Source organism: Osmerus eperlanus, chromosome 20, assembly GCF_963692335.1.
Source record: "Osmerus eperlanus chromosome 20, fOsmEpe2.1, whole genome shotgun sequence".
In the NCBI taxonomy this organism is placed as follows: Eukaryota; Metazoa; Chordata; class Actinopteri; order Osmeriformes; family Osmeridae; genus Osmerus; species Osmerus eperlanus.
Genome location: NC_085037.1, coordinates 9,835,521 through 9,856,655, shown reverse-complemented (window position 1 = coordinate 9,856,655; position 21,135 = coordinate 9,835,521). Strand labels below are relative to the sequence as shown.

At 42.9% G+C, this 21,135-nt stretch overlaps 3 protein-coding genes across 3 annotated transcripts; 2 read left to right on the top strand and 1 right to left on the bottom strand.

The window, feature by feature from the left end:
* Positions 1-4,320: 4,320 nt before the first annotated feature.
* nup42 (nucleoporin 42) lies at positions 4,321-7,092 on the top strand. Its single transcript, XM_062446261.1, has 7 exons — positions 4,321-4,609; positions 4,836-5,100; positions 5,201-5,289; positions 5,457-5,533; positions 5,619-5,705; positions 6,074-6,173; positions 6,279-7,092. Exons 1-7 carry the CDS (start codon positions 4,441-4,443, stop codon positions 6,827-6,829), a joined length of 1,338 nt encoding a protein of 445 aa, XP_062302245.1. The 5' UTR covers positions 4,321-4,440; the 3' UTR covers positions 6,830-7,092.
* Positions 7,093-7,190: 98 nt separating this feature from the next.
* On the top strand, positions 7,191-14,099 carry tert (telomerase reverse transcriptase). Its single transcript, XM_062446257.1, has 16 exons — positions 7,191-7,585; positions 7,761-9,072; positions 9,179-9,368; positions 9,445-9,598; positions 9,759-9,926; positions 10,138-10,299; positions 10,395-10,496; positions 10,788-10,873; positions 11,012-11,128; positions 11,376-11,447; positions 11,588-11,776; positions 12,386-12,512; positions 12,618-12,679; positions 13,111-13,235; positions 13,391-13,528; positions 13,654-14,099. Exons 1-16 carry the CDS (start codon positions 7,370-7,372, stop codon positions 13,755-13,757), a joined length of 3,324 nt encoding a protein of 1,107 aa, XP_062302241.1. The 5' UTR covers positions 7,191-7,369; the 3' UTR covers positions 13,758-14,099.
* Positions 14,100-14,284: 185 nt separating this feature from the next.
* On the bottom strand, positions 14,285-20,401 carry slc6a18 (solute carrier family 6 member 18). The gene is made up of 12 exons (XM_062446260.1): positions 19,869-20,401; positions 18,286-18,426; positions 18,044-18,181; positions 17,502-17,683; positions 17,003-17,113; positions 16,429-16,541; positions 16,204-16,332; positions 15,971-16,127; positions 15,539-15,743; positions 15,170-15,329; positions 14,888-15,050; positions 14,285-14,681 (listed from the first exon to the last, which is right to left on the bottom strand). The coding sequence occupies exons 1-12, from the start codon at positions 20,017-20,019 to the stop codon at positions 14,478-14,480; spliced, it is 1,854 nt and encodes a 617-aa protein (XP_062302244.1). The 5' UTR covers positions 20,020-20,401; the 3' UTR covers positions 14,285-14,477.
* Between the last annotated feature and the right edge of the window lie 734 nt (positions 20,402-21,135).

Below are 21,135 nucleotides of genomic sequence, written 5' to 3'. Positions count from 1 at the left end.
CTGCAGCACAACACCAAAAACAATGCAACGGTTGACTCTATCTGTTCATGTTGATCTTTTCATCCACTCATCTCACAAGTCACTAGTATTCAGCAAAATAATGGGTGTTACATAGATGTTGTTGTTTAAGCATCGTCCTTTTCTTTAACAATCACGCACGCCTCTTACTAGAAACGGATGTGATGCTATACATAACTTCTTTGTAAAACAGCAGAGGTTTTCTAACCCTTTCTAATTGAAGGAAAATGCATCAAGCTCTCTGAGTAATATGATTCTGGTTAACGTCTAAACTATACCTATGCATAACCTGTGTAACTATAAATAACGCGAGGAACAGGTTAGATGGGCCGTGAGAACAGTGGACCACACTGAAGCTGTGATTCATGATTGTGCAATGCGCGAAGCACATCTCTATCGGGTCACTCACCTTGCCTATCCGGACCGGAGGGCACAGTAGTTGGTCCAAATAGTTAATGCCACTGTCAAAGAACAACTTATATTCTGTGTTGAAGTTAAAATCCAGTTAGGAGTCTTTGACCGATAACAGCAGAGACACTTAATCGTTTTGTTCTGCGTCCAAATAGTCAATTAGACGCACGGATGATCTTCTTGCTGATAATTCTGTCTACCTTTATTCTATATTTCAATCCAGCGTAATACTGCACTGTAGAATTGTGCTATTACTGTTTCAGTTATTCTCTGAGACATCCGCGACCGAATTGACAACTTTATAAAGAGGCGACTTTTGTGAACACTGCAGGTTTCCGCCTCCGAAACTCATTGCGAAGCACCTGTCCTCGCCTCTCATTGGTTGAAAACACCGAGACGCTCACGTGAGAAGCGTACAGGTGGATCTACTACAGGTGGGCTGAGCTTGTAGTTACTTGGCAACAGCAAAGAGGACGCACGTATTTTCTCAATGATTGAATGGAGCACATTGTCCATAAAAAACATTAGAATCCAACCCACAGTGCAATGGTGTATGCTACAGATGTGAACAGATGGCTTTGACAAAGTAAAAATATAAGCAGTCTAATGCTGGAGACCAGGGATCCTTGTGGCCTACACGAAAGTCAAGTTTAAAACGCTGTTGCCAAATTACACATAATACAAGTTGACATAAACTCAAATATTTTTTCGGAAGCCTATACTTTGGCATCTTTTTATATAGTCTAACATTCATTTTTTTATCTTAAGCCCACCCATCTGACCCCCCACCATCTCACTAAAAGTATCAATTTACCCTAGTTCATCCTCTTTTGTTTTCTTTTCCATTTGTTGATATGTGTGCCATGAAACAAATGTAGGTATGTTATACAGTGGGCTGCATTTTCTTTCTTCACTTGATCAAACATGACACTCAAGAGCATGATTATCCCAAAACACAAGACGTTTATATACAGTATTTGGTCAATAAGGCAACACAAATGCAGTTTACACTACATACACACCTTTTCAACCTCATCAAATTGGATGTTTTCCCTCGCTATACAGTAGGCTAAGGAAAATATATCCTTGCATGGCTCATTACGAGGTCTACTTGTCATGCAAGAATCAGAACTGATGTCTGGTTGAACAATGGATGGTTTTGCACATGGTCAAAAGGGGTTCACACTTATGGTAGTGATTTGTGTCAGTTTAAATTTGCATTTAAATTTTGTTTGACATGATTTGCTCATTTGAAAAATGTGCTTAGCATCTGCAGCATGAGTGAAAGCAAAGTGAAAATGTTATGCTTTTTAGGTTATGACGGACATCCAGTGAATCCTTGCTTCAATAAAAGTGTCGGTTACCAATTGAGAAAAACAGTAACAATGATATTTGCATGCCAAGTATCGCTTCCATTGGGAGGAGGGATTGTGCAGTGAGATGGGAGAACCTCTCCGGGCATGTGGTTTCTGTAAGTTGGGCAAACTTGAGGAATGCCCTTACAAATAGTTTCTATGTGTGCACACGCAAAAGGTAGGAGGCTAACCGGAACAGAGAGCAAAGGAGGGACAAGGAGAGGGAGGGTGCACTCAAAGAATTTCAGAGTGGTATCCCTCTTCTGAAGAGTGAAAGTAATATGGAGGTGTGAGCAGCAGGAATGTGTGTCATGGTTCTCTGGCCCCTTCCTCACCTCTCTACATTGCTGAGGGACTCCCTCTCCTCTCTCCTGCTTGATCGAAACTGAACAGAGAACGTTTCTCATTCCAACAGCTGACATAACACTCAGCATGGGTGTCCCCCATGACTTTGTCTGCTTAATGGCATACACATGACACACAAGTACACACATACACATAGACAACCAACTGAGATGCACATATGACCAGTCACATATAAAGATGCAGAGCCTACCACAGCTTGCAAAGTATTGTAGGCCACCACTTGTACCACCCCAAGTATGCAAGTGAGGGGAGAGGCGAACAAAGAGGGGGGTGATAGATATTTTTCATCTCGACAACTACTAGAAGGTATTACGTTACCTCACCCTGATTTCTCCTAAAATGTTAGAATGTTTGGAGGCCACAACCATAGTTTTATGCAGTGGTTTGTCTCCACAAGTGAAACCAGGAAGACCTTGCAAAGATTCCCTTATCATGAACCAGGAACTCTTCCTTGCACACAATTTCTATATCCTCAGTCATCATATGCCAGACAGGGGTTTCCTAAAAGTTTTTTTAAATATTTTATATTTTTTAAAGCTAACAGTCACATTCAATTCTTTAAAAAATACTACTTTATATGGTATGCTTGTTATTAAAATATCCCCAAAATGACTAAAAACGCTTGAAAGTTGTGTTTTTTTTCAAATGACCTTTCAAAGTTCCCATGGAATACTCTATCTGTAACTCTGACAAAGAGATCCAGATCAAAGATACTCTGTACTGGCCTGTCTGCTGAAACAAAGGAAGTTATGTTATATGCAGAGTTGCTGAGTGACTGTCACAATAACTCAAGTGACAGAAGTAGAATAGGAAAGAGATACTCCCTCTCTTTACCTTGCTCTCTCTTTATCTCACTCTCTCTCTCCTTCTTTCATTGTGTGTGATTCAAATCTTCTTTCTGTATCTATTGACTTCTTTGCAGTAATTTGGTATCTTGAGACTGGCTTATATACAACACATTTTACACTCTTATCATTAGAATGTAATTGATGTTCTTCTTTGCATGTCTGTTTTACCTCTTGTACCTCTCTTTTTGTCCCTCCATTTCCCTCTCTTTCTCTCTACCCAATGGATTGCCTCTGTGTGTAGTGCTATTTGTTTATTTCTGTATTCTTTCAATATGTCTGATTGTATTTGTGTCTTAGTATTGAATGAGAGAAGGTGTGTGCTCCAATACTGGCCATGGGAGAAATAAGAGAGGATAGCCTGTTTGACTGGTAGAGTCAGCTATCAAAGCCTCCATAGACTGCTTTTAAGTACAATAATGACAACCCACAGTACAGTATGTAAGGCTGTTTGAACAACCAAAACCTTGACTGAAAAACAACAAACTTCCAAATAAGGACTACAGTGTAGTCAAGAAGGATGTCCCTGTTATTGGAAGAAGAAAAAAAATAGTTTCTGATTTTATGCAAGTCAAGAATCTAGTTGATACAGATTTTGTGTGTGGGTGTGGCATGTAGGCTAGTATACTGTGGGTTTCTCTGTATCTGTTCTTGACTGCAAACATAAACTCTCATAAGCTTATCCTGTGTGTTGCCATGGCAGTGCCTAAATTGCAACAGGTGAACTGCTCTGGAATGCAGAGTTGGCAAGGAGAGGAATCCCAAAAAAACTACCATGCCCCCCCCCCCTCTCTCTCTCTCTCTCTCGCTCTCTCTCTCTCCTCAGCCTATTGTTCCAATATGTTTACCTCTTTAGGCTAGTATCCTCTATGGCTCATCCATACTACCATACTATTTAGTATGTCAGAAAAACTATTTTGAATGTCCCCAAAAAGCCTACGTCTAAAGCAGTATACACTAAAATGTCCTACGATACATTATTTTGCATTATGCGAGTCAGCATGCTTCTCTGGTTTTTCTGACCTACAACCCTGTGTGCACTTCAAGATGCATCAACCGCAGATACCACGATACAATAGAAGACCTACCACATGTAAATTAACGTCTGTTCAAGGCCCGGTTATATACAAGTCCCAAATGTATGCAGAATACAGTACGCACTTTGTCGGGGTAACAGCAGTAGGCTACCTGATACAAGTAGAAAGTAAAAGTATGCGATGTGTATGGTGCCTGGAACTACAGTCAATGTCAAAACTAAACACGCGGGGGCGCTGTTTGAAGTTCGCCACAAAAAGTATGACTCGTAAATCCTGCGACAGTATCTCTTGCAGCATTTCAACATGGCGGTGTTTGGATGAAAACAATGCACACCACATACATTACTTTCGGAAACCAGATAATAACAGTGAATCCACCATATTTACATTATATGCGAGTTATAAACGATGGTAGTGTGCAACTTTTTTATGCAAGGCCGGTGTCGGTATGGCGATAAGTGTTGGAATGAGCACCCAAGTGGAGGCAACGCTAGTAGTGGAGGAGGTGGTGGAGGAAGCCGCGGTGGTTACAACAACAGTCGCCCGCCTAGCAACCGAGGTGGAGCCGGTGGCGGAGGTAATGATTTTAGACTATTTTCGAAATTCATCAATGTAGCTAGCAACAACTATATCAAACTGTGTAAGGGATGATGATACTTCGTTGAATCTACTCGAATCATTATCAGCCTACATAGCTTAACTAGTTTGTCTAGCTAGCTCTAACCGTGTTAGGTTAGTCTAGCTGTATGGTTTATTTATGCTTACATTACATTTGTTGGTATAACGAACATTATCTTTGTAAGGATTCGGCAACCGAGTGTGGGTGAACCCTTCCCAGAGGTCTGGGGGAAATTATGTGCAGCCCTCTTCCTTCTCGCGTGGAGGAGATGACTGGGGTGGAGGAGGTGGTAACAACTGGAATACTGGAGAAAGCGGAGGAGGAAGGGATAACGTGAAAAGCACAGAGTTCAGTTTTTCTTCTCAAAATAGATTCACAGCTCTAAACAACGCTAGTACCTTTGACAAGGCCGGGAGAGACAGACCTGGGGACGAAAATGAGAAACATCTGTGAGTGTTAATGCATTTAAAGATACACTATATCCTTTAGATTGCTTTTTATTATGAAATGTTGCTCTATTCTTTACCCTGTTTTTGTTTATCTGCTCAGAGAGACCATCCAGAACGATATGGAAATTTGGGAGACCTCAGGACAGTGGGTTTTCTCCTGTTACTCAGTGCTCAAAGCCACTATCTCAGGTACTGTGCATTGCTGTTAATACTGTAGGCCAGATGATGGCCTACATACATGAGTGACAAAGTAGCTGTTAGACTTCACCTTACCTCTGAATAGAAGATGTTTTGATGAATGTAGTTAATAGGTATGTAGAGGCCATGACATTAAACCTATATGTACCTCTTTGCAGGGTTCAGAGATCATTCCCCTGAAGAGTTGAGGTTGGAGTATTACAATAACAAAGACTCTGGTGACCTTCAGGGTTATGTGAGTTATTACTTTTGTGAAGTATCCCCATGTATAAGATGCTATCATTATCATTGCTAACTTGTATAAATCTCAATGTTTATAGGCTAATGGCATTATTCAGTTAATCAACCAATGGAGAAGCAGAGTCCAGGAGTTGAAGACTATGAATGCTACAACCCGAGTCGCAATGGTGACACACATACGCTCACACAAACATGCACGCTCACACAAACATGCACACTCACACACCAAGACAAGCACACTTACTCCCAGGATGTCTTGACACTGAGAAGGATCTGAGGAAGACAGCTTGTATTCAGATATTCTATGTTTCAATAAATTTAACATTTCAGGGTGCATGCCAGTGTTCAGACTCTATTTGTATCTAGTACTTTTACTAAGTGCACCTAGAAAGAATATTTAAAATTTAAAATAAAACTAAAACAATTCCCAGCTTGACCACAGTTAAACTCTGTGCCCCAAGCAACATCAGAGCAGATTTAAATTGGAATATAATATAATTTAGTTTCAACACATTACAATAATTTTTTTTCCTAGCTTGCTGAGTTAAACAATCCTGTACCACAAGCAACATCAGAAGGATTTGGGTCATCTGGGACTGGGTTTGGGTCTTCAACAACCAGCTTTGGAGCAGGAGGTGAGGATCAAATCTTCTATTGGTTCGTTTAAAGCCCCAAACCCAGAGAATCTGGAATATAGACCTTTGATAGTTTGGTTCTGACTGTGCTGTCTCATTCTACAGGTTTTGGGGCTCCAGCCCAGCCCCAACCCAGCAGTGCCAGCGGCTTCAGCTTTGCTGTTCCAAGCGCTGAGTTTGGCTCATCAGCCACCCAGGCAGCCCCCACTGGGTTCGGCATTGCTGCAGCTACAGCTGTTGCCACACCACCTCCATCTGGCTTCTCTTCTTTTCCAGCCTCGTCGGCCCCCTCGGCTTCGGGCTTCTCATTCGCTGCCCCTGTAGCTGAAGCCACCAAGGCACCATCTACTTCCGGGTTTGGAGGTTCCGCTTCCGGATTCAGTTTTTCCTCAACTGCCAATAGCGGAGGAGGCTTCGGGGCTGCGGCCCCTTCTACTGGAGGGAATGACTTTGGACAGACAAGTGTAAGTTCTTTGTTTGGAGGGAGCACTACAGGGACTGTAGCTGGGACAGGCTCTGCTGGGGAGGTAACAGACAGTCTTTTTACCTCCCAGAGTGAACTGACACCAGAGGAGCTGAGTGAGTTTGGGGCAAAGAGGTTCAGTTTGGGACAGATTCCCCTTAAGCCCCCTCCAGCAAACATGCTGGTGATCTGAATCCAATTATGTCAGGTATTAAAAAAACTGCAATGTGGTAAACCGTTCAAATGGAAATGTGTAATGTACAAAATGTCTTAACATTGCACACCACTGAAGCCTCTACAGATTTTTATGATAAACAATTGAACAATAACAATACGAATGTTATCAATGTAATTACAAATATTATATTTACCTTTATAAGACCTAGCTGCATAAACCCCTATGATGGAGTAATGTGGGAAATCACGTTTTTAAATAAAGGATTTTTGGATAAACCATAGCATGTCTGTTTTCATGTAATGACGGTCCATTATCACGTGCCCTAGTATGAAGATACCATTGGAGGACAAAAAATCTACTTCGTGATTCTCATTGGTTAAGACAGAGAGCGGTCTTCTAGAGAAGTTTAGACCAGACATGTACAGTGCTTGTGAACGTTGAACAGTGTTATCACCTGGTTATTGTAGTATACCATTTTGAGATGTATGTGTATGAGAATCTGTCAGCTAAAGCGTATGCTAAAATCCACGGGTAAGTGCGGTGCATGAGGTCAACATGCCCGTTGCTGAAATGTCGCGTAGTGTCGGAATACTTCGTTCTCTGTATCCGAACGTTCAGACCTTGGAGGAGTTTAGCAACAGCATCGTTTTCAGAGAAGGACATAAAGCGCACCTTGTCGAACCACCCGAAACAACCAGATTCTTGTCGTTTGTCCGGGGAGTGTACGTATGTACAGATAAAACATTGCATTACGTCCCAAGCCGCAACCAGGTACATGTGCCATTAACTTAAGCAGAGCACTTACTATACAACCGTTTCTAACTGATTAGCCTAAGTTTTCAGTCATTGTGTTTTTAACGGCATTGTAGATACCGATAGCTAAGCATTTTTGATTGTCTAATAACAGTTGGCCTATGTTGATGTTTTTTTTGTTCACCTTCCATAGATCTGCACGCTGCCTGAGTTGTTAGCATTCATTCTCAACAGCTTCAAGCGGAAGAAGAAAAGAAACGTCCTTGCACATGGATACGGTTACCCTTTAGCTCAAGAGGAGCGTGACGCAGACCAGTTTAGATTCCAGGGAGATGTCACTCAGAGTGCAGCTTACATCCATGGTAGTGATATGTGGAAGAAAGTGTCCCAGCGCCTGGGTACGGATGTCACGCGCTACATGTTGGAGTGCTGCTCCGTGTTTGTGACGGTGCCTCCAACCTGTCTCTTCCAGGTGTGTGGAACACCTGTCTACGAGCGAGTCTCCATGACGACTGGTTCTGGGTTTAACCTTCAAAGCAGGTCAAGACGGAATGCCACTGGGAACATAGTCACGTTGACAATCCCCTGGAACAGGAGAGAGAGATATCTTAAGTATACTAAGAGCAGCAGGAGGAGGTGGGGGAGTGCAGACAGTAGTGGAGAAATAAGACAAAAGAAGAGAGAGAGGGACATGGAGGAGAATCAAAGAGAGTTGCCAGGGAAGAGGAGGCGTATAGAACAGGAAGGTGTCATGCAGAGTTTAGGGACTGTGGAGGGGTCAAATCAGGGTCACTGTGGAACTGGTGACCAGCCAAAGTCAGTAGACTTGGCTGTGTGCCCTAGACCAGTGGAGGATGTTGCTAGAACACAACATCCAGTCAAACTACACACCTTGCCCTCAGAGGCTGGTGCCAGTTGGAGAACAGGGCTGTTCCCCCCTCTGCCCCCAGCGCAGTGTTTTATCCGCACCTTGGGCATGCTCTATGGGGGGCGGGGCATGCGCAGCTTCCTCCTAAACAGGAAAAGGAAGGGTGAATGGGATGAGCAGAGGAGACTCCAAGGGCGGGACTTGGTGAGAATAATGTTCTTTGAGGGCGTGGTATATCTCAAAGGGGTGGAGAGGAAACCCAAAAAACTGCCCAAGAGGTTTTTCAACATGGTACCCCTCTTCAGCCAGCTGTTACGTAGACACAGGAGTTGTGCATACACCAGGATACTGCAGAAGTTATGCCCAGGGGTGGTGAAGGGAGTTGGGGAAGGACAGGGGGAGATGGCAGCTCTCCTGCCCCAGCACAGTGCACCTCACCGGGTGTATCTGTTCATCAAGGAGTGCCTCGCCACTGTGGTCCCATGGGAGCTGTGGGGATCAGACCACAACAGGCTCAACTTCCTGTTCAGAGTACGGGAATTCCTGCGCATGGGCAAGCATGAGCGCCTCTCATTGGCTGAGCTCCTTTGGAAGATGAAGGTGAATGACTGTGATTGGATAAAGCTCAGTAAGACAGGTAAGAGTCCGTAAAAGGCCAAAAAATTATGATTTTGTTTTTCTTGCTGTATTGTCCCCTTTGACAATCAGCTCCATTCACTTCACCATCCCCCTCTCCCGACCAGGTCACTGCCCACCCAGTGAGCTTGCATATCGGACACGGGTGCTAGGACAGTTCCTGGCCTGGCTGTTGGACGGTTATGTGCTGGGTCTGGTCAGGGCCTGCTTCTATGTCACAGAGAGTATGGGACACAAGAATGCTCTGAGGTTTTACAGACAGGAGGTCTGGGCCAGGCTCCAGGAGCTGGCTTTCAGGTAGGCTAACACACACACAAAACACACACAACACACACAAAACACACACACTCTCTAAAAATGACCTTGTCCTCAGGACTCATCAGTGTAAGGGTCAGATGGAGGAGTTGACCCCTGCACAGGTGGTGTCCCTCCCCAGGACCACTGTCACATCTCGGCTTCGCTTCATCCCCAAGACTGAGGGCATGAGGCCGATCACGCGTGTCCTAGGAGCTGACCCCAAAACAAGGGTGTGTGTTCATCCCCTCCATCATAGAATCTCAGGTCATTAGATTAGCTAAGCCCTTTTATCTGCCTGGTTTTCTCAAATCCAAAGACAAAAACCGTGCCAAGGTAGGAACCTTGGTTAAATCCATAGGTTTGCATTCTGAGTGCGGTGTTCCCTTGTAGAGGTTCCAGGCATCAGTGCGGGATCTACTGGACGTTCTGCGCGTGTGTGTGCGCACCACACCTGCTCTCCTGGGTTCAACAGTGTGGGGGATGACAGACATCCACAGGGTCCTAGGTTCCCTCTCCCCAGCTCAGAAGAACAAGCCCCAATCCCTCTACTTCGTCAAGGTTGGTTGACCTGTATTTCTTTTGTTTTGTCGGCAACTAAGCATGGCTTGTATCAAATCACATACTCTAGCATGTCTGAAATCAGGTTTTGTTACACTGGATGTGACGCATAGAATCGGTTTGTCTGGTTGCAATATGATGAGGTATATGGCTTTGTTGTGTTTTGTCACAAGCTGCTAATAATACTCAATCCTCGCACTCTCTCTTTCAGGTGGATGTGAGTGGGGCCTACGATAGTTTGCCCCACTCCAAACTCTTGGAGGTGATTCGTCAGGTTCTGTCACCTGTCCAGGAAGAGACGTTTTCTGTGCGGCGCTATGCCAAAGTGTGGGCCAATTTCCATGAGGGCCTAAAAAAGACCTTCGTCAGAAAGGTGCATACTAAAGCATACATACTCACTCCAAAGCATGCATACACACACACACACACACACACTCTCAAATAAACACTGTTTACCTCCGTATTTAGGCAGATTTCCTGGAGGACACTGTAGCATTCACCAATATGAAAGCTTTTGTGATGTCACTGCAGACGAAGGGCAAGGTTCACAATGCCATCCTGGTGGAGCAGGTGAGGGAAGCGGCCATCTTGAGGTGGTCAGTAGTATTCTTTTGAAATGATGGAGCAAATTATAGGCCTAAGTGAAGAAGGGAGTCAGGTGGCTGAGCGGTTAGGGAATCGGGCTTGTAATCAGAAGGTTGCCGGTTCGAGCCAGTTTGTGCCAAAATGACATTGTGTCCTTCGGCAAGGCACTTCACCCTACTTGCCTCGGGGGGAATGTCCCTGTACTTACTGTAAGTCGCTCTGGATAAGAGCGTCTGGTAAATGTAAGTGTAAATTTAAATGTCTCGTCCGATCTAGCATTTCTCCTTAGATCTGCAAGGCAAAGATGTCCTGGAGTTCTTCACCCAAATGCTCACTGGGAGTGTTGTTCAGTTTGGGAAAAAGTATGTATGCTGCTTTTTCATTACTAACTTTCTTTAGTAATGAGTTAGTTGTTATTAGCGATAAAGTAATTTTTTGACGTAACAATAGCAATTGATGTGGTCACTGGTTCAATGGTTGTTTGTGAATGCATGTTCCAGAATGTTCCGTCAGTGGCAGGGTATTCCTCAGGGTTCTGTAGTGTCCTCTCTGCTTTGCTGCCTCTGCTACGCTCACATGGAGAACTTCCTGTTCAAAAACCTCACAGAGAAAGGAGGGTGAGAATGATGGCTGCTGCATCTCTTACTTTTCTTTTAATTTGAAACCACCCTTTTCTTCTTGGGATGAAGGCCCTAGGTTATGTAATACATGTGGTGAATCTACTGTGTGGTATTGTAAAATATGCCTCTAGGTACCATTATCTCCTTTGCCCAGCAGAGGGCAGTCAAATCCCTTGCACCAACCAAGTGGGGTTTCAATGCAATGCTGATGATTTAAACTTGATCTTCATCTCTTTGTGACTAGGCATCTGATGAGGCTGGTGGATGATTTTCTCCTCATCACTCCAGATCTGAACCAAGCACAGACCTTTCTCAAGTACATACACATACAAAAACAGTCCAGTTCACAATGCACATAAGACCCTGACTGTCCTAGCAGCTGCTATACCAGCTGTTAGGAATGTTTCCCACTTCCTGTCATACCAGATACTGGCTGAAATCACTTCCTGTTCCTAGGACGTTGTTGGCTGGAGTGCCTCAGTATGGCTGTGTGGTGAACCCCCAAAAGGTGGCCATCAACTTCCCCATGTCAGAGGACCAGGGGGTCTGCCCTGAGACCCGTGTCCTGCCTGCCCACTGCCTGTTCCCCTGGTGTGGCCTGCTGCTTGACACACGCACCCTAGATGTTTACTGCGACTACTCCAGGTAGAATACTGTCACACACATGCCTAAACCCACATGTTTTCACATGTAGACACACACACACACACAGTGTTACCAGGGCATTGTGAGATAACATATCGTGCCATATAGATAGCACTAGGACTAATGTTTAGGTGTTCAGTTGATAATGTCAGTTTCACGATAGCCCTACTGGAGTTGTATTATTACATTTTACAGTTCTTATGGCCTAGTATTGTAGACCCTATCCTACCATTGTTACTGTACTTAAAATTCTAAATACAAACCATATGTTATGTTTAGAATACCCTATATAGCTCTTAGTTCAACTATAAATCTGATTACTGTTCGATTATTGTCGTACACATTGTACTGTATTTAAATACATCCCTATTTCTTAATGACAAAATTATAAATAATGTATTCGTTTAGCTTCCTGTTTATGTTTGAACCAATGCAGCATATGATGGGTATTTGAACCAGCAAACTCTTGATCAGCAGCCAAATGCTCTACCACTGAGATAACAGTAAACGTATGCCCACATCATATTTTGTTATTGGTTATTGACTAAAATGCTGATTCATTATTCTCAAGTCCTTTTCCCCCCCCTCCATCTCTTAATCTCCCTTTAGCTATGCTGGCCTATCCCTGCGGTACAGCCTGACTGTAGGCCCCGCCCTCTCTGCCGGTAAGCAAATGAGACGAAAGCTCATGGGCATCCTCAGACTCAAGTGTCACGCCCTCTTCCTGGATCTGAAAGTGAGTTGCTTTGCTATTTCCTCAAACCAAGACCTCTTCATACATCCTTCAAAAAAATTGTATTTGTACATAATGTGAATGATGTAACTGACTTTTTCTTCACAGACAAATTCCTTGGAGGCTGTGTATAAGAACCTGTACAAGCTGGTTCTGCTGCATGCCTGCAGGTACTGTCACCTGACTGCTGTGTCATACTGGGATCCATTCTGGACAGAGGATAAAACATGCAAACGGAATGAATACGTGTTTGTTTGCCAGTTTTGTTGTGAAACCGCTATGAAGTGTTAAGTGACCTAAAATGACCCCTCATAGTAAACACAGGCTTCTCTTTCCCTTTCTCGGTACTCCTCTATAGCTCACAGATTGATGTTTAACACTCAGGGTTGTTAAACAGTCCTCACCTTTCTTCTGTCAATGATTTCCTTGTTACATTGTTTGCTCATTACACCCAGTACAGGGTTTATATGAACATCAAATGCCAAAACAAACAACAACTCTCCTGGTCTGTCTTCTGTCTGTATACTTTCATGTATGTCATCATCTGTTTTCCTCGTGTTTATTTGATGGTTGTTGAACATTTTTATGGTGGTTGTGGTAGGTTCCACGTATGTGCCCAGAGTTTACCCTTTGGTCAGAAAGTTTCCCAGAACCCAGTTTACTTCTTGCATCTTATCTGGAATATGGCAGAGTATACCAACCAGCTCATCAGACTCTGCAACAGGGGTGAGCGCATCTTCCTAATGCCGTTTCTTGTTGTTCTCTATCGCTTATCTTCCAGTGGTCCCTCCCTCCTGTTGAATCCACACCCACTCCCTTTCACTCCACCCACTCCCTTCTCTCGTTATCTCTTTTACCCAACGGCTGTCCTTTCCTCCCAGGAGTGACTCTGGGCAGTAAAGCTCAGACAGGCTGTCTTCAGTATGAGGCGGTGGAGCTCATATACTGTCTCTCCTTCTCCCTGGTTTTGTCACGCTATCGCCCCCTCTACAGAGACCTGCTCACTGCCCTCCACTCTCGTACGTACACGCCTAGGTGGGCCGTAGACTGCCCACGAAACACTCCCCAAGGTAGCTGATGTCTAGAAGACCTCGTCTGATGGCACCACCCAAATGTTTTGTTTCCCTAATTTGTTTCTCTGCAGGTAAAAAAAGACTGGAGAGGAATCTGGGAGACCTTAGGCTGCTGCGAGTCAGGCAGGCCGCCACACCCAAAACCCCTCCGAACTTCATGGCTATATGTTTTTAAGGAGTACGAAACATGAGCACAGAGGACCATAAGATTATAGTGCTTGAAGTACGTACCTAGAGGAATCGGGCAAGAGACAAGGATTATGTCACATCTCCATTTTCACATATTTACAAATTAACTAGTTGTGTCCTCATGCAATCAAGCTGGTTCATATTTAAGAAGAGATGGGACTGGACCTGGTAAATGCCATCCTGACTTAATTTTTATGAAACTGTAAAGCAACAGTGGTCAATCATAAAAGTTACTGTATATAATGCCAGCTGGGTAACCAATAAAGGTTGATAGTTAAGATATGAACATGGACCATCCATCCCTTCATCCCACTCTCTGGACTTTGATAGCTGATTTATTGTGTACTCTGTATTTTTCCAAGGACGATGGTCATCAATGTTTAACTGATATTTGGACCATTGTAGAAGACATTTTGTTCATCGGAGGAAAGTTTATACTGTGTAGATTGATATTATAAATTATTTAGCATGCCGGTGGTCACCTTTTTATACATTTCATTGCGTTGTGTAAACTTGAGTTTTATAACTTTATTAGATTTGTTCCTTTTTTTGCAAGTTTTACATTTAGACAAGTGTACACATCAAAATAAAAATTATGTGCAATATGGAAGGTCTATTCCTCTTCATTAAGCGTTAGGAACTTGGGCAGATTTATCACTGTTTTTTTCCTGATCTGAAGTCTGATGCAGCATTCAAATCAGTCTTGCTATGAGTGCATGACATAGCCACCGTTGTCGTAGGGAATGGCTCTGTTGCGGTGCCGTTGGGAGGAACGCCGGCGCTTTGCCCAGAGGATGAAGTGGTACAAAGCCACGAGGGGGATGGAGATGACAGGGACTGTGGAAAGCAGGATACAGATGGCAAACACCCATTGTGGGTATGGCTGCACATCAAACTGGGGAAAGCCTTCCTATGGAGAGATACAAGTAACAAGTGAAGTAACATCAGGGTTTGTTCAGTCTTGAAAATCTCTTTGACTTGATGAGCTGAATCCAAACGTATCCTTTTACATAAAGAGTTTAATGCTTTTATTCTATTATACTGTAGTATAATCCTGTAATAGTTTTACATTCCAGAATGATATACTAAGTCAGCTGGTCATAGCCAACAGCTTACAAAGTCTGGGTTCCAGGCAGCATAGGAGGGCTCCACCTGCACCTGGATGGCAACATAAGCAACCAGAACAACAATGAGCATCACAGGACTGATGACCATCCAGCACGCCTTCCAGAAGATGTTGGGCTGCCTTCCCGTCATAAAGAGTATGTCATCGCCAAATCTAAACAGACCCAGACAGGGATATTCAGTTGAGCTTTGAAAAGTGGCAATACACACAATCCAAAAAGAATTACAGGTACGAAATTTGTAGATAATAATAAATTAAAAAAATACACTTACCTTTTCATTCCATACACATAAACCACCGCTATGATTTCAAAGAAGGCTATTATCAGAAGAGGAATTGAACCGACATAGCTGTTAAAGATTTCCAGCCAGTAGTTTCCTGAACTCATGGTGAAGATAAGAGCCACCAGGAAAGATAACATGCAGATAAATGCTGGACGTCCAAAAATAAGAGAAAGAAGGACAGACAGATAGAGAGAAAGATGGAGGAGAGGAATATGAGGTACATTCAAATATGCAAACACCAACCTTTCTTCCTCTAAAGAAATAATTCCCCTAAAAACTCATGATACATTACTTAATAGGCTATCGATGCCCCACAATCCCCATCCTTTGCCAAGGGACCAAGGGGGACGTCTCTACCTGTGAAGAGCTCCTTGGGTATCCAGCTTGGCACCATGTGGAGTTCCCTGAGAGGGCTGAGGATGCCTTCCAGGTTGCCAAACATGGAAGATAGACCCAGGCTGAAGAGCATGATGAAAAACAGTACCGCCCACACCTGAGAACCTGGCATCTCTTTAACTGCCTCTGTGAACACAATGAACGCCAGGCCAGTCCCCGACGCACTCTGAAACAAGCAGCATGAGATGGAGACAGGACAATAGAGAGAAGTGAAGTCAACAGAGTGGTTGAAAAGGTACAGGGAGGGTACGAGGCAAAGAAGGATTAGAAAAGACAATGAGAAAAGAGTTGTGAAGAGAGCGTGATGAAAGGAGGTAAAAAGGAGTTGTGAAAGAGAACAACACTCCTACATAGAAGGAACTAATACCTAATACTAATCTACCTGTGTCTTACCTCTTGGAGGAAAGTCTGAAGGCTGCAGTGTTTGAGGTTCAGGGAGAAGACTTTGTCGGGATAAGTCCCGTTCAGGTCCTCAAACCACTGGTCATAGTTGTCAACTGTTATGTTTTGGTCCCCGATGTTGAACGCATTCGTCAATGCTAAGATGTTCCTGCAGATGACACAAATACTTGAAGTACATTTCCTTGTTTGGTCTTTGGCTAAATTCAACCCTTTCTTGTACATACCCCTCGAGACAGGAAATTAAGTTGGAGTTGGCTTTAAATCCCAGGATGGCAAAGATGGGGATGGAAGCATATATAGATGTGGCGCTGTTTATAACCCCAACCAGAACAGCGTCCCTCTCACAGTTGTTACTAACAAACACACACAGAAGAAGAAAAATTGGTGGAAAAGCACCATTTGACTGTTGAATCCTGATGGATCCAGGTATGTAAATAAAACGACCTTACGTCTCAGGGTTGTAGCTGGAGAAGGAAATGAGTCCACCAAAAGCCAGTGACAGAGAGAAAAAGATCTGAGTCGCAGCATCAAGCCACATCTGAGGGTTCTTCATCTTCTCCCACTAAGACGAGGACACACACAGTAAGTAGTGACAGAGGGAGTCCAGGTTAGTCTTTATGCATGATAACGGACAGGCTGTGACCATGTAACCTCTTTCCCTCTGAATAAGTCTGTCCTTAACCACTGATCAATCAACAATAGCTAATGATTACTTTATTTCTTTTATACTGTTTGGAGTGCTCTGAATATAAAAAAACAATGTTTGATCTGTACCTGCTATATTAAGCTCATGAGAACATAACTCTCGGTCAACCAGGAGAGAAATATGCCATAAATTATGTTTCTTGTATCATTGATAAACTGTCATCATGCTGTTTGCGTATGCCTGCATAGCCATAAGTTAGTTCTTTGTAAGGTGCGACTAGTGTAGGTCAGAGTCACAATGTTACCAAAGTATATAATGCCATAAAACTTTTAATAAGGAAAATAGGAGCAACGTCAAGGCCGTTTCTAGGAGCTCACGTCGGGAGTGAAGAGGTAGACTAAACCAGTTGAGGCTCCAGGGAGGGTGAGGGCTCGAACCAGGAATATAGTCAGTACCAGATAGGGAAATGTAGCAGTTACATACACAGCCTAGTGGAGGGATAAAAAGAAAACACCAGAGAAAAAAAGGGGGATTCAACAGAAGTTAGTTGACTGCAACTTTTCTTCTGGTTGATACTTATGCAGTACTGTACAGTACGTCTCTGCCTTTTATGATCAGTGATTTTTGAATCACAGGAGCATGAGTCACAAATACAGTTTTCCACTAAAGTGAGTCAACAATTGCATTCAATAACCATGAACATAACAACCATGAATCACCAACTATATACATAACTACCATGAATCACCAACTATATAACCAAGACATCTTTTTTATTCATCTGAAAAAATATGACACGTGACGTGTATGAGCTGCTGTAAACAAAGAGCATTACAGATGAATAATTGATGAACATCGATTTGCAGATCCACCTACCTTGCCGATAGTTTCGATTCCTCTGATGAAGCATATGTACACAATTAACCAGGCAGTTCCTAGGCATACAACAATCCACCATTGCAGGGAACCACTGGTCTCGATGTTGGGTGAAATATTCAGAGTCTGACGATACCAGAAGTAGTTGACCGGTGTGCTCTCCACACATTCCGTCACATAGCCTGAGAGAGTGTTAGAGAGGGTGGGTGTGGTGAAGAGAAACCAGTGTGTTTGAGTGGCATGGAGGAGAGTTTGTCTTTCTTGGAATAGCTTGAACTGTCCTGAATATAGTTTATTTATTATGGATGTTTCAGGATGTAATTTTTGACCTTTGCTCCTGAAAGAAGTTCACCTTAAAGTAAACACTTCCTTAAAAAACACTGATCCTAGACAAAAATATACATGGTGTAGGAAGAGTGTCTTTTAAAAATTGTAAATTCTAGATTGGACTAAATCTGTGTCTACTAAACCAGTTGTAAGAATGAGACATCAGGAACATCCAGTGTAGTGGAAATGTACTCATTTATATGTATCCAGTCTACCTGTGTGGTTGGCATTAATGGGGCACTCGGCCCAGGGGAGTGGGTCCTGGAAGGAGTGGAAAAAGTACCAGAGGACCCAGGCCAAGATGGTGTTGTAGAATAGACCCACCAAGAAGGACACTATCATGGAAGCAATACCTGCACACGGGAAGTGACATCATTATTTGTTACAAGTAACATTTTGGATTGTGCAAATCTGCAAGATCATTATTTTAGTGCAAAACAGTGTCGCCAAGGCCTACCAACTCCCCCAAGGAAGGGTGTGATGGCATTCCAGACCCCGATGCTGCCCATACGCAGCCTCTGCCCAATAGCCAGCTCCAGGTAGAGCAGTGGCAGCCCCTCGAACACCAGGGCTATCAGGTAGGGGATGAGGAAGGCACCTGGGTGGGTGAGAGGCTGGAGGTCAGAGACCAGGCGGAGGGTTCAGGAAGTCAAGTCAAAGAGATTTGTATGTCATGCACAGTAAAGCACAGGTCATTCTGGGCAATTACATTATTATGAAAAGGCAAGGCAACTGCCACGGGTAGGCATAAAAATACACATAAAGATTATATATTTTTAATGGTTACATTACTTTTTTTCTCTAGATTCTTCTATTTCAATTCTTCTCTCCTCTATAATGTCTGTGATGTTAGTTGATTTAATTGGTTTATTGGATTTGTTTTGGGCATTCCTATCTCTGTGGCTGCCACAGTGTTGGTCATAGATGCCCTACCAAAATGTGTGCATACACTAAAAGGCTGCATTTTCCCACTATATGTTCAGTGGCCAGTTTAGAAGATCACTGGCCATGGCAGGCTACTATCTGGGGCCATGAGGTCACGTCAAGTTAAAGGACACATTCCTGGGATTGGACATTAACTCCGTTAGACTCTGAATCTGATTCATTATCATTTTAACCCTTGTGTTATCTTCGGGTCATTCTGACCCATCAGTCATTGTGACCCACCGTCGTATTGCGACAAATTTACCGCATACAAAGACAAAGTGAAGCATTTTCTTTTAACAGCTAGGCTGTCTCAGACCCCCCACATTACAAAGGTTAAAAGAGAATTATTTTAATTTGTTTTTGTATTGGGTAAAATTGGGTAAACACAACGATGGTTCGTTATGAACCTTTGGGTCATGTGACCCGAAGGCAGCACGAGGGTTAAAAGGTGTAAGAGGTCAAGAGGTCCTGTTGAAGGAGGTGTGAGGCACATAGGATATTTTGTAAATTCATGCTGAAGTATGTTATCATATACAGCTGTGGCCAAAAGTATTGGGAGTGACATACATTTTGTGTTTACAAAGCTTGCAGGGCCTTGGAATAAAATAACTGCTAACATGATTTCAGTAAGTCATATCATCAGCACAGGGGAAAGTGTGAACTAGTTCTAGCCAGGTGAAATCACTCTATCACTCTGATTGGATTTTAAGAGCAGATTGACTGCTGTAAAAGAGGGGACTATTTGCATATATTGAAAATCTTTGCCCCAAAAAAGCTTAAAAAAATATGAAATGGGCCTTATTGTATTCCAGTATTCGATTGAAACATGTGAAAACATTTTCCTCAAATACTGAAACAGCAAACTTTACAAAACATTGCCAAAACTTATGGCCACAGCTGTATAGTCCCATTAACCTGCAATATTTTTCAAGTTATTGACTCACACTGCCAGTCACACAGGATTAACAGTCTAATTCAAGTTCAGGTTAATTAGGAAACATGAAATGTATAAAACAAAAACAAATAATAGAAAAATAATAGGAATATGAATGAAATAATGATTGTAAAATAAACCATTATGAATTGTGATACTGAACCAGAGAAAACCCTCACCTCCTCCGTAGATCTGACACAGGTAGGGGAAGCGCCACACGTTGCCCAAACCCACAGCAAACCCAATACAGGTCAGCAGGTACTGCACCTTGTTGTCCCACTTTGGCCTCTCTTCTCTCTTTGTGTCCACACTCAATCCTGAATCTGCCATTTTCTGCGAAAATAGGATCAACACAGGCTTGGGTGTAGTTCTGTTTTTAGTCCAGCTCCGGTCCTAGCCTGTAATGCATCGAATTGTAATTTCTCCTTGAAAACTTGATTTCAATGGTTTTTTTTAAATCCTATGGTCATACTATGAAATCGGATGCAAATGTAAGGCACTCCGAAAACCTTGTTAATAGTATTCTGAACAATCTCACTGTCGCTAGTCTAGGTCTCTAAGGTGAAGTAAATAGAAGTTCTGAATGCTGTTCTAGTTCCTCTGTCCTTGACTCTCCACAGTGGATTAGCTCAAATGTGAGCATGTGTGCAGTAGGACTCTCAATTCCAGATCTGTCATTGGGAAGCAGATTTACTTATTGTGTAGGGAGAAGCAAAGCAGGGTACCAGGAAGAGAATGTAGAAATGCATAATTTGACATCATCATCTAGTGGTCAAACGTCTCTGTCTGTTAATAGGTAACCTGGTGATGCTGCTTGTACCCTGAGGGAGTGACCAGGAAAGGATCTAAAAAACCTTTTACCTTTCAATAAAGAAGTACAGATGGGAACGTGTCTGGGGTAGAGACTATAACCATTAAATGGACCATTAAAGTTTTTTAAATGAAATGTTGCATCAGTTTGGTATGTGATAAACAGGTAGGCCAGGCAAAGTTCAGGAGCTGTGATAGAAAAACATCCATTGTAAATACAGATCATGACTACGACCCCAAAAATGTATAAAAAGAGGTTTAAATGTTATTAGGTGTTAATAAAACACCTTTTCTTATTTTGTAGGGAGAAGAAAAGCAGGGTACCAAGAAGAGAATGTAGAAATGTATAATTTGACATCATCTAGTGGTCAAAAGTCTCTGTCTGTTAATAGGTAACCTGGTGATGCTGCTTGTACCCTGAGGGAATGACCAGGAAAGGATCTTAGAACCATTTTACCTTTCAATAAAGAAGTACAGATGGGAACGTGTCTGAGGTAGAGACTATAACCATTAAATGGGCCATTAAATTTTTTTTAATGAAATGTTGCATCAGTTTGGTATGTGATAAACAGGTAGGCCAGGCAAAGTTCAGGAACTGTGATATATAAACTTCCATATTAAATACAGATCATGACT

Coding starts and splice junctions, on each gene's coding strand:
- slc6a18 (XM_062446260.1), bottom strand. CDS start 20,019: ATGGCAGATTCAGGATTGAGTGTGGACACAAAGAGAGAAGAGAGGCCA. Junction 15,051..15,169: donor TATGTGTATGGAATGAAAAG/GTAAGTGTATTT, acceptor GGGTCTGTTTAG/ATTTGGCGATGACATACTCT. Junction 14,682..14,887: donor CTGCCTGGAACCCAGACTTT/GTAAGCTGTTGG, acceptor ATCTCTCCATAG/GAAGGCTTTCCCCAGTTTGA.
- tert (XM_062446257.1), top strand. CDS start 7,370: ATGCCCGTTGCTGAAATGTCGCGTAGTGTCGGAATACTTCGTTCTCTG. Junction 9,599..9,758: donor GAGCTGACCCCAAAACAAGG/GTGTGTGTTCAT, acceptor GTTCCCTTGTAG/AGGTTCCAGGCATCAGTGCG. Junction 11,777..12,385: donor GTTTACTGCGACTACTCCAG/GTAGAATACTGT, acceptor ATCTCCCTTTAG/CTATGCTGGCCTATCCCTGC.
- nup42 (XM_062446261.1), top strand. CDS start 4,441: ATGGTAGTGTGCAACTTTTTTATGCAAGGCCGGTGTCGGTATGGCGAT. Junction 5,290..5,456: donor GCTCAAAGCCACTATCTCAG/GTACTGTGCATT, acceptor ACCTCTTTGCAG/GGTTCAGAGATCATTCCCCT. Junction 5,534..5,618: donor CTGGTGACCTTCAGGGTTAT/GTGAGTTATTAC, acceptor CAATGTTTATAG/GCTAATGGCATTATTCAGTT.